This window comes from Hemiscyllium ocellatum, chromosome 3, assembly GCF_020745735.1.
Source record: "Hemiscyllium ocellatum isolate sHemOce1 chromosome 3, sHemOce1.pat.X.cur, whole genome shotgun sequence".
Classification (NCBI taxonomy): Eukaryota; Metazoa; Chordata; class Chondrichthyes; order Orectolobiformes; family Hemiscylliidae; genus Hemiscyllium; species Hemiscyllium ocellatum.
Window position 1 is genome coordinate 18,121,213 of NC_083403.1, and position 13,918 is coordinate 18,135,130.

The following is a 13,918-nucleotide window of genomic DNA, read 5'->3' on the forward strand; positions in this document are numbered from 1 at the left end:
CTATATGCAGGTCAGTTCACGTCTGACACCTATTAAATTCTTGACATTGTTAATTTGTAATATATATCAGTCTAGAGTTTGGGCAGCTGAAAGTAACAATTTACAAATGCCATTGAGAAGCGATATCAAATGGGTTGCTTTTAGGAAAAAAAATTCTGTTTATATTGCTATTCATGATGCTTAGCTACTTAGTGTGCATGAGCTATCCATATTTTAATTATATGCATTGAAATGTCATCAAACCTAGGAATGAAGATCGTGATATTCTATACCTGCTATACTAATAATAGTAATATCCTAATACTTGTTGTCTTGAATGATAATAATATCATTGTCATCAAATCCTGGCACGTTTGTAGTTTGTTAGAGGGAACGTGGATACCACGGTCACATGTCATTGCAAAATCTACTGCTTGCACAAGGTTTTATTCGGATAACTGACCATTTGCATAACTGATCTGATCGTAAACAAGCAGTAATTTATGAGTACCAGTTATTGAAGATGCCTCGATTATCTGGCAAAGCACGCTATTATGCTGTTTAACTGATAAGTGAATGCTGAGTTGCCTAATGCCGTTTTTACGGGACCCTGACATCTTGTTCGGATAATCCAAAATTCGGATAATTGATGTTCGGATAATCGAGATTGTACTGTAATCACCTAGATCTTCCAATGCAGAAACAAGTTGTTCAACCCAAACAGTCTATGCCAATTTTTCTGCTTCACACAAATCTTTTACCCTCTTTGTCTAGCTCAATTAGCGAATTTCATCTCATGTATTTATCTAGATTCATCTTAGATACATCTATTCTATATTAACCTTTATAAAGCTTACCAATAGCTATATTTTAAAATTATTTATTAAATTCACAGTGCTATCTGAAAAAAACTCTAATCTATAACCATGAAATGATTGGAGTGAGAGCGTGATTGCAGAAACTAGCAAACTATAATGCTTGAACTGAAGGGATAGCATCAACATTTGCTCATATTCTCCACGTTTATATACTGTAAATATATTTATCCTACATTCTCATTTTAAAATCTGACATTCAAATATGTTATAATCTTCTAAATATTAATAACGAGTTATTGGGCTTCCAGTGGGTGGAATGGTGCTATATATGATTAATGCTTAATAGACAAGTACATGCAAATCTTAATTAATAAAAATATTACTTCAGTAGCTTTAGTAATAACTACTGCTAACTGTCAATGCAACAGGATGACAAATACAAAGTGTAAAGAATCACTTTATATTCACGTTGATAAATTCATGTAATTATGGTGCCTCAGTCCATATAGACAGAATCTTAGTGAGTGAGTGAGATATGAAATATAGATTACCAAATGTGTCAAAAATGCATGCTTAATTTTTCAAAGGATTGGAATTTCTCTGTGTTAACTGAAGTGCAGCTAATGACTTACAAAACAGAAGTACAGTACTCATTATACCTGCAAAGAAGATCACAGTAGATGGAATCGGATTGTCCCTAAAATGAACCTTCCTGTAGAGAGCATGGCCTAAAAACATGGGAATGATCCACAGCATAAAATAATTTTCCTGTTCAGAACTCATTGACAACAAAAAAATTAACATATTCTCTTATTAGTATCAAATTCTGGATTAATTTGTATAAAATGATAATTTAAAAATTTTGTCTATTATTTTCATGTTAGACTGCAAAGTGTGCAAGATTTCAAGATATTATTAAAATCCTGAGTATTCCGAGTGTTATAAAGTGCTACAACGTTTATCTAATACGTAACTAAGTAATAACTAATATTACACGGTGCACTGGAAATTCATTTTAGAAAATTCTTACCACTGAAGTATTTTGCTTCAAAATTAAAGAGCGAAAAGGGAAACAAGAAAGTATATTCAATAACTTAAAAATATCATTAACTTAAAAACTAGCATTTGGAATTTAAAGAAATAGCATCTAATAAACAGTGTCATACCTGTCTTTGTGAAGGGTCCTATTAGTAATAATATCAAAAATATTGTTATTGTTCAAAATATAATACTTATATTACAGAAGACAATTTTCATTGAATTTTCCTAGCTTTAAAAGACAATTCTATCTATACTCCTTAGCTGGTGAGCAATACTATTAATTTCCATTGTAATTTGGTGGCAGAAATAAATCCAATTATAAATTGACCTTATTTTAGCACCACTTTTGTTTCTCTACCAGGAATGGAATCCTCAATGAGCCCTTTAAAGATGTGCAGGTTAGGTGAATTGGCCATGCTAAATTGCCCATAGTGTTAGGTGAAGGGGTAAATGTAGGGGAATGGGTCTGGGTGGGTTGCTGTTCGGAGGGTCGGTGTGGACTTGTTGGGTCGAAGGGCCTGTTTCCATACTGTAAGTAATCTAATCCCCTTTCTCCATCCACTCCAGGTGTATGACCAAGCTACATACAGTAGGGCTTCTGATGATATTTTATTTGTTTCCACTCCTCGTGATAATTGTTGTAAGTACTCAATTGATTATCATAAAGGGTCTAGGAGATTAGCTGATAATTTGCATTATTCTACTGACATTGTATCATCGTGCAAACATTTCCCTGCTCGGGAGGTGAAGGGGCAATTTCAAACTCTGAGAAAAAAGTGCCCACCGAGGAATATTCCTGACATTCCAGATGGAGAAAGGAAAAGGCAACCAAGATGAGATCGACATATAATTGGATTTAATTCTGTCACTGAATTACAGTGTAATTAAAATGCTGACCCAACAGCTCCTCCAAGCTGTCCCAATATTCTTTTCACAGCACGAGCATAGGAATCTATAAAGTCATCAATACATCTTCAAAGGATTATAATTAATGTTTAATAGCCTTCCAGTTATCCTTCTAGCAACAAATTACATTATGTAGCACCTTCAACCTGAGCTTCTCAGATTCCTTAATAGAGCTTTTGGAGGGGTGAAGAGTGTGAGGGCTTTGTGCAGCAAGGAAGAGAAGATAAGAATTGAGGCATGAGCTCCCAAGGAAGTAAAAGGAAGAGGTTGAGAGGTTTGATTGAAAGGTTGGTTGGGTTTGATGGAAGACTTTCAAAATTCAGGAAGAGGAGGAAAGGTAACTTTCAAAGGGGGGGGGGGGTCCAGAGGATAAAGGCAAAGCAACCAACACCTTTCCTACTGATGGCAGCCAAGGGAATAGTGGCGTATATGGGAGAAAGGGTGCTTTACAGAAATTACAGGAAACTGACAGTCACTGAGGCAGACTGAAGACTGGAGGAGATTGCTGAGATATGATGAGTTGAGATCACTGAAGAACCTGACAGGGAAATCGAATCTAGAGGTGACTAAATCAGGGTAAGAATTTCAGTGGCAAAGCGTGTGAATTAAAGAAAGAGGTTGGCAATATTGTAGGGGTTTAAATAAGGAAGCTTTGGAACTGGACAGGGTGAGAGGGTTGATGCCAAGTTCCAAGTCAAATGGGAGAAGTTATGGCTTTGTCTGATTTTGTACCAGTAAGTATTCAATGAGTAGTGTGGCAGAAGCTAAAAGTAACATTTTAGGTTTTTTTAGATTACTTACAGTGTGGAAACAGGCCCTTCGGCCCAACAAGTCCACACTAACCCGCCGAAGCGCAACCCACCCATACCCCTACATTTACCCCTTACCTAACACTACGGGCAATTTAGCATGCCTAATTCACCTGACCCGCACATCTTTAGACTGTAGGAGGAAACCGGAGCACCCGGAGGAAACCCACGCAGGCACAGGGAGATCTTTGTATATTGAGGTAGATGAGGATCTGACTCAGTTACAGCCTGATCTCTGATAGGCACTGTAACATCCACAGGGATGGTCAGTGGGTTGAGGGAACTGGTCAGAAAGTACAACTGTTTGCCATGAACATAGATGTGGAATCTGATTAGCATTCATTGCAGAAGAAAAATCTGAGAGAAGAAACCAGTTTAAACTCAAGGATCTGAGCAGGCATCAGCAGATTAGAAATTAATCTAGATTCTCAATCAAAAGGCCAGGTCAGAACCTTTGAATTGTAGTTCTAAGCTGTTCCTTTCAAAAGATTCTTGGAGAAAAGAACAATTCAAGCAAAATGCATTTAAAGTTAATGCATTTATTTATTTTACCACTGAATTCCTCCCACTAAGAGATGGTGACTTAATTGATGTGAGTTACAGTTGACTTGCAGCCTTCCACTATCTTGCCTAAATATCTGGAAGGTTTGTGAACACAAAAGCATTGCGGAAGAGGGATTCACATGCTAATAACAGCTGTAAATAAAGTCAGCTTGTCGAGTGCTATGCTACTCAGTATAGGTTCAGATTAGCCAAGTCTTGAACTCATAGAAACTGCTCTTGCACGGTTTCAGACTGGTTATTCCAATAATACTGACAACCTCACTACAACAGCACAACCAAGATTCAAACCTGAGTCTTTTTTGTTGTGTATATCCCAAAATTTCATGACACAGTGTATCTGTTCATTCAGTCTGAATGGAAAGCTTTATTGTCAAAAATAATAAAGTGTATTATGGTCTAATCTTGAAAAGAAAGACTGGAAGATTATACTGTAAATGTAAGCTAAGCAACTTCCTACACATGTTTTATCACATGGATAGCTCGCATGGTACAGCTAATGTACATAGCAAACAGAAACAAAGAAGTTAAAGAAGCTTACCCAGCTCATTCAACAACAATGCTGTAAAGAGAACAAAAGTTTAAAAGAAAAGAAAGACAAAATAAGGAACTTAAAGTTAGAACAATGAAAGGATTACAAAAAGAAAAGAAAATACACGTTTTTACGACAATAGCACTGGGGTGATACGTGAAATGACTATTTCAACTCTGTGCAGGATAGTGTGTCAATTCTACTAATTTATTACAGGGAACAAATGTGCAGATATTAGGAATGTCAAAATCTAGTCCCTATAAATAAGATTTGGATAACCATAATACATCTTCTTAAAAAGCCTCCCGTTTAAAAGTGATTCATGTTTTTACACACTTTTTAACAAAAAAATGAATTGATTGTTCAGAAACTTTCTTCTGATCATTTCAATTTGTTTTCATCTTTATTTGAGCACCACAGAGAAAGAAAATATCCTCAATAGAACTAGCTTGTTGTACTGTGTGTAAACATAGACAACCTGACTCTCAGAATCTGTGCAGCACAAAGACAGTTCAACATTCATCATGGGAAAATAAACACAGAAAAATACACCCAACATCTGATATGATAAAGGACTTAGATAGTAAAGTAAGAGGAGAAAGTCAGTGTGAGAGTAGGACACAAACAGAGAAGAGAACAACTCTCAAAATGTCTTTTGTTACTCTCACACCTTTCATTCCTCTTCTGATCCATACAGGTTCACCAAGTGCAATGAAGAAACTGCCTTGCTTTTCATATTCCCCACGGTCAACTATATTAATGGTAATGGTTTTCCTGTAAGAACATAAGACAAAGGCAAACAATGGATTGGAGTTGTCCATCACAGTCACACATGCTTAAGTAAACTAAGTGATGGTTAGTGAGATGTTATGAAGGGAGGGATCCTGCATCACATTCAGACAGTGCGATATGTAATAGGGTATAAACTTATTAGTGTTGCTTTAAAACTCAATGAGCTAATCTGTCATTTAGAAGAACTTTACTTTTTTGAACTTTTATGCGGTTTTTAGTCCAAAATACATAAGATTTTAAACTTGGACTGATTTTTAAAGTCTTTCAGGTAACACTTTTTATTGAATGGACACATGGTGTACCATATCAAAGGTTACATATGCATTTTTGAAACTATCATCAGAAGGTCTACAAGACATTTGCAAGTTGTATTCAATTACCCATTGATAAGTTGGCTTTTTATGTTTTTACCCTATTACACATATCTAAATGTGTGCATTTATGTCCTGGGCATCTGATAGTGCCAAGCATCCCTGTGACATTCAGGCATGGCATTAAGGCCTTAGCTCTGAGCAGGTACCCCACCTTTCTTCTCACTCATCTCCACCAAGCGTGGCTCCCCAATCTCAATGAAGAAGTTCTTGTTTTTTTCATACTCCTCATCATCAATTACTCTGATTGCTATTGTCTTGCTGAAATAGAGAAAAAAAGAATTGGGAAAAAAAGCAAGAATTAAGAACAAAGAGAACAGGAGACAATTGACTTTTGTATCTTATTTTAAAAGTTATTTTTGAGTTTCTCATGCTTTTAAGGTTTTTTTAAATGGACATCTGATGCTGTTTTCTAAACTACAAAGTGAAGAGAACAATAGTAAATTTTATCTCATGGACAGTGATACAAACGATCCCCAAATCCTACAAACAATTTGCTAGTCAGTTGGGCTGTTCCAGACTTGGATTTGGCACTTTGAATCTTTGATGCATTTGGACTGACATAAAATGAGAATTAAAAAGAAGAGACAGGGCAACATAAACAGAAACTAGGTTTGGTAATGGTGATTACAACCCAGAAAAAAGCAACTGGGTTAACAAATAACACTGGTGTTGGAAAAGACTGGGTTACAAGTCATCAAATTCATTTGAAAAAACTAACTAGGGCTACAGAAAAGAGGCTGTGGGCTGGGACAGGGTGTTGGAACAGGACAACACCATCTGGTCAAGTGCAGGCTTCCAGCTGGGACACAATGACCATTGAAGCTATGTTAACCAACATCTTCTTCCATCTTAGGCAAAGTTGCTCATGAAAAATGCTGTAAAACGCAGTGACTTTCAAAACTTGTGTTTGTTATGTCCTCAACCAATTGCACATTATTAACTTGTTTTTTTTTCTGAAATAAACAGAAGCAAGTATCAAAAGTGCATCCCGCATTTCTCATTCTTGTTACATGTGTACATAATTGTTGAATTGGAGTGGAATTTCAATTGGGTAATTAATTGACAATTAATTTGTTTAATAACAATCGATTCTTCTAATACATAAAAAATACGTTATACAGAACATAACATTTCTTTATAAACCAGAGAGGTTTGCAACAAGCATGGGCACGAATATGAACAGAGAGTCTCAGCAATAGCTCCAGCCCTCAAAACTGATGATCTTGGCATTCATTTCCAAACCACATGTCCTGTATTAAATTTAATGCTTCTTTGCATTGACAGATTTAATATTTTCCTACTGCACTGCACTTATTTCAACTTCCATTAAATATTGAATATCACAAATTGCTATAAACATTTACGTTAACTCAGAAAAAGTGAAAGTACAAATTTATCAAAATCCAAACTATTTTAAGATAATAAATACCTAAATTTAACAAAAACAACTGTTTACTTTGCAGATTTGGCCAATTTGCATATCCAATCATCAAATAAATACTAATTATTCACAATATGTAGAATTCAAATGTAAATATGTCTATGCATGATCATTAATTTTGAAAACGTTTTCATTAATGTAATTAACAGCAATCTTCTAATAATAAAACACTCAAAATTTAGTAGTTTCAGTCATGTGATGCCATATACTTTAGGTCTTACAATTCCACTTAGATCACAATGCATTTACCAACCGATAAATTCCCAAAATAAAAGCTGTAATGGTCTGGAAGATATTGATTATAGGTGCACAATATCTTGTGAATAACACTGAGTATCAAAAGCAAGTAAGTAAAAACATTGCTCATGAGAATTGTCAAGAATGAAAAAAAATCTATGCCCCAGATCTCCCAATTAAGACTGGAAACCATATTTGCAACCCTGAAGTGATGGATGTCCCACATACATTCCACTGCCTACCATGGCACTTTCTGTTCTTTAGTGGGTTGTTTTTACCTGGAGTTAGAGAAACAGAAAGGGACTAAATGAGATGAAAATGGGTGGCAAAAATGTTAGTGTTGGTGGGGTGGAGGAAAGGTGGTGAGGTGTCCTAAATGAGTGAATAGGCAGCAGAAAGGCTATCTATAAATTATTGGGATCTTGGAATACAAAGTAAAATTTTAAGATTTGCTGACGGTGCAAAACAGAGTGGTACTGACTCATAGATAGGCTAGTGAATGGGTGTTTAAGTGATAGATAGAATTCATTGCAGAGAAAATGTGAAATGATTGAATTTTAGTCGAAGGGATGGGGAGTGGCATTACAGACTTAATGGCACAGTTCTTCAGTAACAGTTGGCTTATGTGCATACATATTTGAAAAAGGTAAGATACATTTAGAGCAGCTAGGAAAGCATATGGGATCCTCTCCTTCACAATTAGAGACATTGAGTACAAAAACAGCAAATTCATGCTGATGTTCTATAAAGCTCTGACTGGACTTTAACTTGAGTTTTGCATCCAGTTCGAATCACCATGCTTGAGGAATGATGTGAAGATCCTTGAGATGGAGCAAAGGACATTTACTGGAATGGTGGAAGGATTGTGGGGGATGTGGAAGGGAGATTTAGTTAAGAAAGTTAGGTTGGAAAGGCTGGGGTTACTGCAATTGCAGCGAAGGAGAAAAATTTGACTGAGGTGTACAAGATTATGGTAAACTTAAGTTACACAAACATGGAAACCCTTTTCCTATTAGCCTAATGGTATGTGAACAAAGGGACATAGTTTTAAGGACAAACGATGAAAGGGAAATGTGAAAAAGACCTATTTTACATAACAAGTAGTAATGGCCTGGAACACAGTGCTCACAAGAGTAGTGAACTCGGAAGCAACGGTTTAAAAAGGAATTTTAATGAGGACTTGCAGGAAATAAGGAAACGTGTCCGATCACAGCTGCAAATGTGTTGCTGGTCAAAGCACAGCAGGCCAGGCAGCATCTCAGGAATAGAGAATTCGACGTTTCGAGCATAAGCCCTTCGTCCGATCAGCCCTGATCAGATTAAATGATGTATTCGAACTCATAAGTCCCTAACTTCCAGGTTGATGGAGATCAAACAGGAGAGTACAACTGATTGCATGTTCTGAGGAAAACCAACATGATTTCAATGGTCATATGCCTACCTTTCAATCCTGTGGAACCTCTGCAAGGTTTTCCTCACTAACATCTGGGGTCTGCTGCCAAAGTCAGAGTACAATCCGACAGATTAGGCAAGCAATAAATTTTATTCATAGATTTGTGCCTTCAACATTCCTTATATGTGTGCTACCTATAGAATGCACTGTAACAAGACGCAAACACTTCTTCAGTACCTTCTAAACCTATGACTTCCACCATTTAGAATGACAATGACAGCAAGTACATGTTCACCTCCAAAGTCATGCACTAATTTGACCTGAATATATATCTCCAGCATCAGTGAATCAAAAGTCTTTTTCCCCTTACCAAGCAGTATGGTGAGAGTAACTACACCCCACAGACCACAAGAGTTCAAGAACGGATTCTATTAACAAGGATAATCAGGGATGGGCAATATTGATGTTGCAGCACTGAATATGGCCTGAGAATGAGTTATAAATACATCATTACATACCTAATCTATTCAACTCATAACTTACTTTAAACTAATGATATACTAAATAATGTAAAATGATGTGCACTATATTAACTGTATGCACAATACAGAGAAGGGAAAGCCATAGTAAATTAAAATCATTTTGAACATATCATTATAAAGGCTTCACTTTTAATATTTTTGAAAAATTTGAAAGATTGTGGAAAACACATTCAGTAGTGATACCTGGATTGATTTTTGTTTCAAGGTCACATAAGACACACTGGAACTTTTCTTAAACAATACATTCCTTGGAAACCACTGGGTTACCACTAATTGTTGGACTGGTTTGCTGGAGGTTCAGCTACTTGGGTTTTTATGGCTGCATCGTTTGAAAAGGTTTGTGAAGGAAGCTAGAGATTTGGGTAAGTCTGCTGGGTAATAGACTGCTTGGCTTATCTCTCCTGTTTCTGCAGCACCATTGATGTGAATTCTATGTGAAAACTCACTGACCTCTTGAAAACAGACTGGAAGATGTCTCGATGCTGAGTTTCCTGAGCAAGCTGCATCTAATAAGAACCTAGAAGCAAATGCCATGACTTATGACATGTGTGTGTGTGTGTGTGTGTGTTCGCGTCAGAATATCAGGTCAACAGCCACCTAGACACTTCATATATTATCTATTGTTTACTCTTGAAGAATTAACCATTTCTGGTCAAAAGGTGTGTTTTTTTCCCCCCTAAATCTCTGCAGAGTGGAATCCCTCCTTCCCCTTTACATCTTGTGTGTGCATATTTTAGATCGGTAAATAGTTATAATTTCATATTACAAACAATGTGCATTAATCAATTCTGCATCCTTATGAAACATATTTTATAATTAATCAATAATATTGTGCTTTTCAAAAAAATCTGGTTGATAAAGCTTTTTTATTTTAAGTTCAATGTAGAGAAATCAAATGGATGGTCATATTGGGAACGAGGTAAAACAATTAAATTCATCTTGTGACCTGTCGAGTGGCCGGATTAAAACAATGTATTCTTTCCTGGAGAAAGTGAGGACTGCAGATGCTGGAGTTACCAGAGTTAAAAAGTGTGGTGCTGGAAAAACACAGCAGGCTAGGCAGCATCCGAGGAGTAGGAGAATCGATGTTTCGGGCATAAGCCCTTCTTCAGGAATCTTACTAGAATTGAAAAATGTGGTGCTAGAAAAACACAGCAGGCCAGGCAGCATCTGAGGAGCAGGAGAATCAGGATTCCTGAAGAAGGGCTTATGCTCGAAACATCGATTCTCCTGCTCCTCTGATGCTGCCTGGCCCGCTGTGTTTTTCCAGCACCACATTTTTCAAATTTATTCTTTCCGTCTGGGTCATTATAATATCAATAATAATGTTCAAAAAAGGTGAAAATTAGACATTTTGGTGGCTTTCTGGTTGTATGCCCAACACCACGTTATGAAACTATGGAAAAGGTTGGAATTGAACTCTAACAATCATACTGGAAAATCTGACCACAAATATTTTTGGAGGATAAAGGATAAATCTCCGTTGTGGAATATGCATGCTTACTTGGGAGCTGAACAGTGTTGAGGGTGAGGACCATGAAACCTTGCAACGAGTTAAAAGACAAAAACAATGTGTGGGTATAGAGTAGAATGGATAAAAGGTCCATGGGATAGAAATCAGGAGAACATAGCCATGTATTAAAAACCTTTATGGGTGAAGCTGGCTTTTCGTTGTACCGCAACAGTGATAAAGAAACCATAGAATCCCTTCAGTATGGAAGCAGGCCATTTGACCCACTGAACAGCATCCCACCCAGATGCACCCTTTACTCTATCCCTGTAACCCTGGATTTCCTATGGCTAATCCACCTAGCCTGCACTTCCCTGGATAGTATCTGCAATTTAGCATTGCCAATCCACCTAATCTGCACATCTTTGGATTGTGCACCTGCAGGAAACCCATGCAGACATGGAGAGAATGTGCAAATTTCACACTGACAGTGTGGAATCAGCAACCATTTTGCAGCTTGCCCAATTTCCCTTTGCAGAGTGAGGGAGCATGCAGCAAGGCAAAGAATTGTTCTTGCCACAGTGTTTTGTCCACATCTGCTGAATAGTTACATATAGGATAGACATATGCAGCCATATGTCAATCCAAACGGCGTTGGACCTATTTTCAAGGTCACACGCTGACAAAGACTGACACCAACATCCCTAAAGATGAACATGGCAACAATCCCTTTGTTCTTCCCCCTGAATAAAAACTTTAAAGGAAGCATACTGTTGAAAACCAGAAAAATACATATACGCACTTCCACTTAAAAGAAACATTCAGGTGTTATATCTGTACCATATCCTGGGTGAGTACAGGTTGGGATGATGATATTATAGTATGAGTTGAAGCTCTTTTGAAGTGGTGCAATTTTAAGTGGCTGGGAGGAATGTCGCTGTTTTTATGGATATAATATTTGACTGAGTGATATGGAGGAGTTGCTTTATTTTGCTTCCTTGCAGATGTGTAAATGGTTGCAACTCTGATGTCTCTCTGCCTGTAACATTTCTTTGCAGGGTTAAGTTACAGCACATAACAGGAATTTTGAAAACGTTGGCTTCATAAGCTCCTTCAGTTATGCCCTTACTTCTTCACAACCAGTACGTAGGGAGGGGGTTGGCCACTGGGACTGCCATAACTTCCATTTAGATGCAGCTTAACTAAAATTCCTTTAGCTGAGACCCAGAGATGGCATGTAAATCCCGAGATTGGTGAGGAGTTGGGAAGCCTTTAAAAAAAGGTGGGTCAGATACAATTTCAAGATTCTTGCCCTACTCCCATTTCCAGTCAATTTTACTGGTGCAATCTAATGGTGCAGATCACCAGCCTCATGCTATTCAATCCTGTGTAGCTCGCTCTTTGGCAAGGGTGGGCATTTTAACCAACCCCTGCAATTTTGATGGAGTCGGGCCCAGTCTGTGAGGAGATGTAGTTCATCTGGCTTCTGAGAGAAGTCCTGAACCATGAAGGAGTCCTAGCCACTCAAATGGGCTTTGCAATGAATTATCTGCTTGCTTTCTCAATCAGCTACAGTCATTCATAGTATCAATGACAAAAAGCTATTATTGGCTTCACACACTCTCAAGTGTTTTACAAGGTAAAGCTTCCAGTCCCCTTTGCAGCTATGTTAACATAGCTGCTGAGTTCAGTACAAATCCTGTTCACTATCTGCAAGGCACAAGTCAGGAATGTCATGGAACACTCTTCACTTGTCAAAGAGAGTGGTGCTGGAACAGCACAGCCAGTCAGGCAACATCTGAGGAAAGGAGAGTTGACATTTCCAGCATAAGCTCTTCATCAGGAATTATGCTCAAAACGTTGACTCTCCTGCTCCTCGGATGCTGTCTGGCTGGCTGTGTTTTTTCAGCACAACACCTTTTGACTCTGACTTCCAGCATCTGCAGTCCTCACTTTCTTCCAGTTAATACTCTTCACTTGCCTGGATGGGTACAGCTCCAACAATACTCAAGAAGCTTAACATCTCTAAGACAAAGCAGCTCCTTGACTGACACCACATCCACAAACATCCATTTCTTCCGCCTCAGTATCATAGTAGTAGCAATGCGGACAATTCACAAGTTGCACTGCAGAAATTCAGCACCTTCCAAACCTTTCTATCTAGAAGGATAAGGGCAACAAATACGTGGGAACACCACCACCTGCAAATTCCTCTCCAAGCTAGTCACCATCCTGACTTGAAATTATGTTGCTGTTCCTTTACTGGCACTATCACAATGCTGAATCCACAATCACCTTCCTCAACATGGATGATGACAGTTCAAGGCAACGAGGTAAAAACAATGATTGCAGATGCTGGAAACCAGATTCTGGATTAGTGGTGCTGGAAGAGCACAGCAGTTCAGGCAGCATCCAAAGTGCAGCAAAACCGACGTTTTGGGCAAAAGCCCTTCATCAGGAATAAAGGCAGTGAGCCTGAAGCGTGGAGCAAGGAGGCAGCTCACCACCACCTTCTTCTCAAGGGCAACTAGGAATAGGCAATAAGTACTACCCAGCTAGTGATGTCCACATCCCATGAGTGAACTTAAAAAAAGGCACACTTGGGAGGTTATCCAAGCTGAAACTAATTAGCAACATATTCACCTTTGGTTGGGGTCTAGTGATTGTGTTGAAAATGTGTTGCTGGAAAAGCGCAGCAGGTCAGGCAGCATCCAAGGAACTCCTGAAGAAGGGCTTATGCCCGAAACATCGAATCTCCTGTTCCTTGGATGCTGCCTGACCTGCTGCGCTTTTCCAGCAACACATTTTCAGCTCTGATCTCCAGCATCTGCAGACCTCACCTTCTCCTCTAGTGATTGTGTCTCAGCATGGGGCCAGGAAGTCCTTCCAGTCTTGGAGGTGTGTTGGAATATGTCTGAACAGGTTGATTAAAACATAACTACTCACCATTAGGAACATGAACTGAAGAGTCAATTTATGCAGGTTTGATCACCAGCTGTTGTTTAAGTTCCGTGATAATATAACAATACAAGATCTCTCAAAG

The 13,918-nt window shown here is 38.1% G+C and overlaps 1 protein-coding gene across 3 annotated transcripts in view; it reads right to left on the reverse strand.

Annotated features, from left to right (window-relative positions):
• LOC132830875 (sodium/calcium exchanger 1-like) overlaps positions 1–13,918 on the reverse strand; it is a 294,443-nt gene that overhangs the window by 54,584 nt on the left and 225,941 nt on the right. For 2 of the 3 annotated variants that reach the window (XM_060848793.1, XM_060848783.1), the window contains exon 3: positions 5,317–5,420. In XM_060848793.1, coding sequence (XP_060704776.1) covers positions 5,317–5,420 — 104 coding nt within the window. Of the gene's footprint in view, positions 1–1,456; positions 1,526–1,827; positions 1,843–1,963; positions 1,982–4,655; positions 4,677–5,316; positions 5,421–5,963; positions 6,071–13,918 lie in introns of all 3 variants that reach the window. The other variant, XM_060848801.1, reaches the window with a different exon arrangement.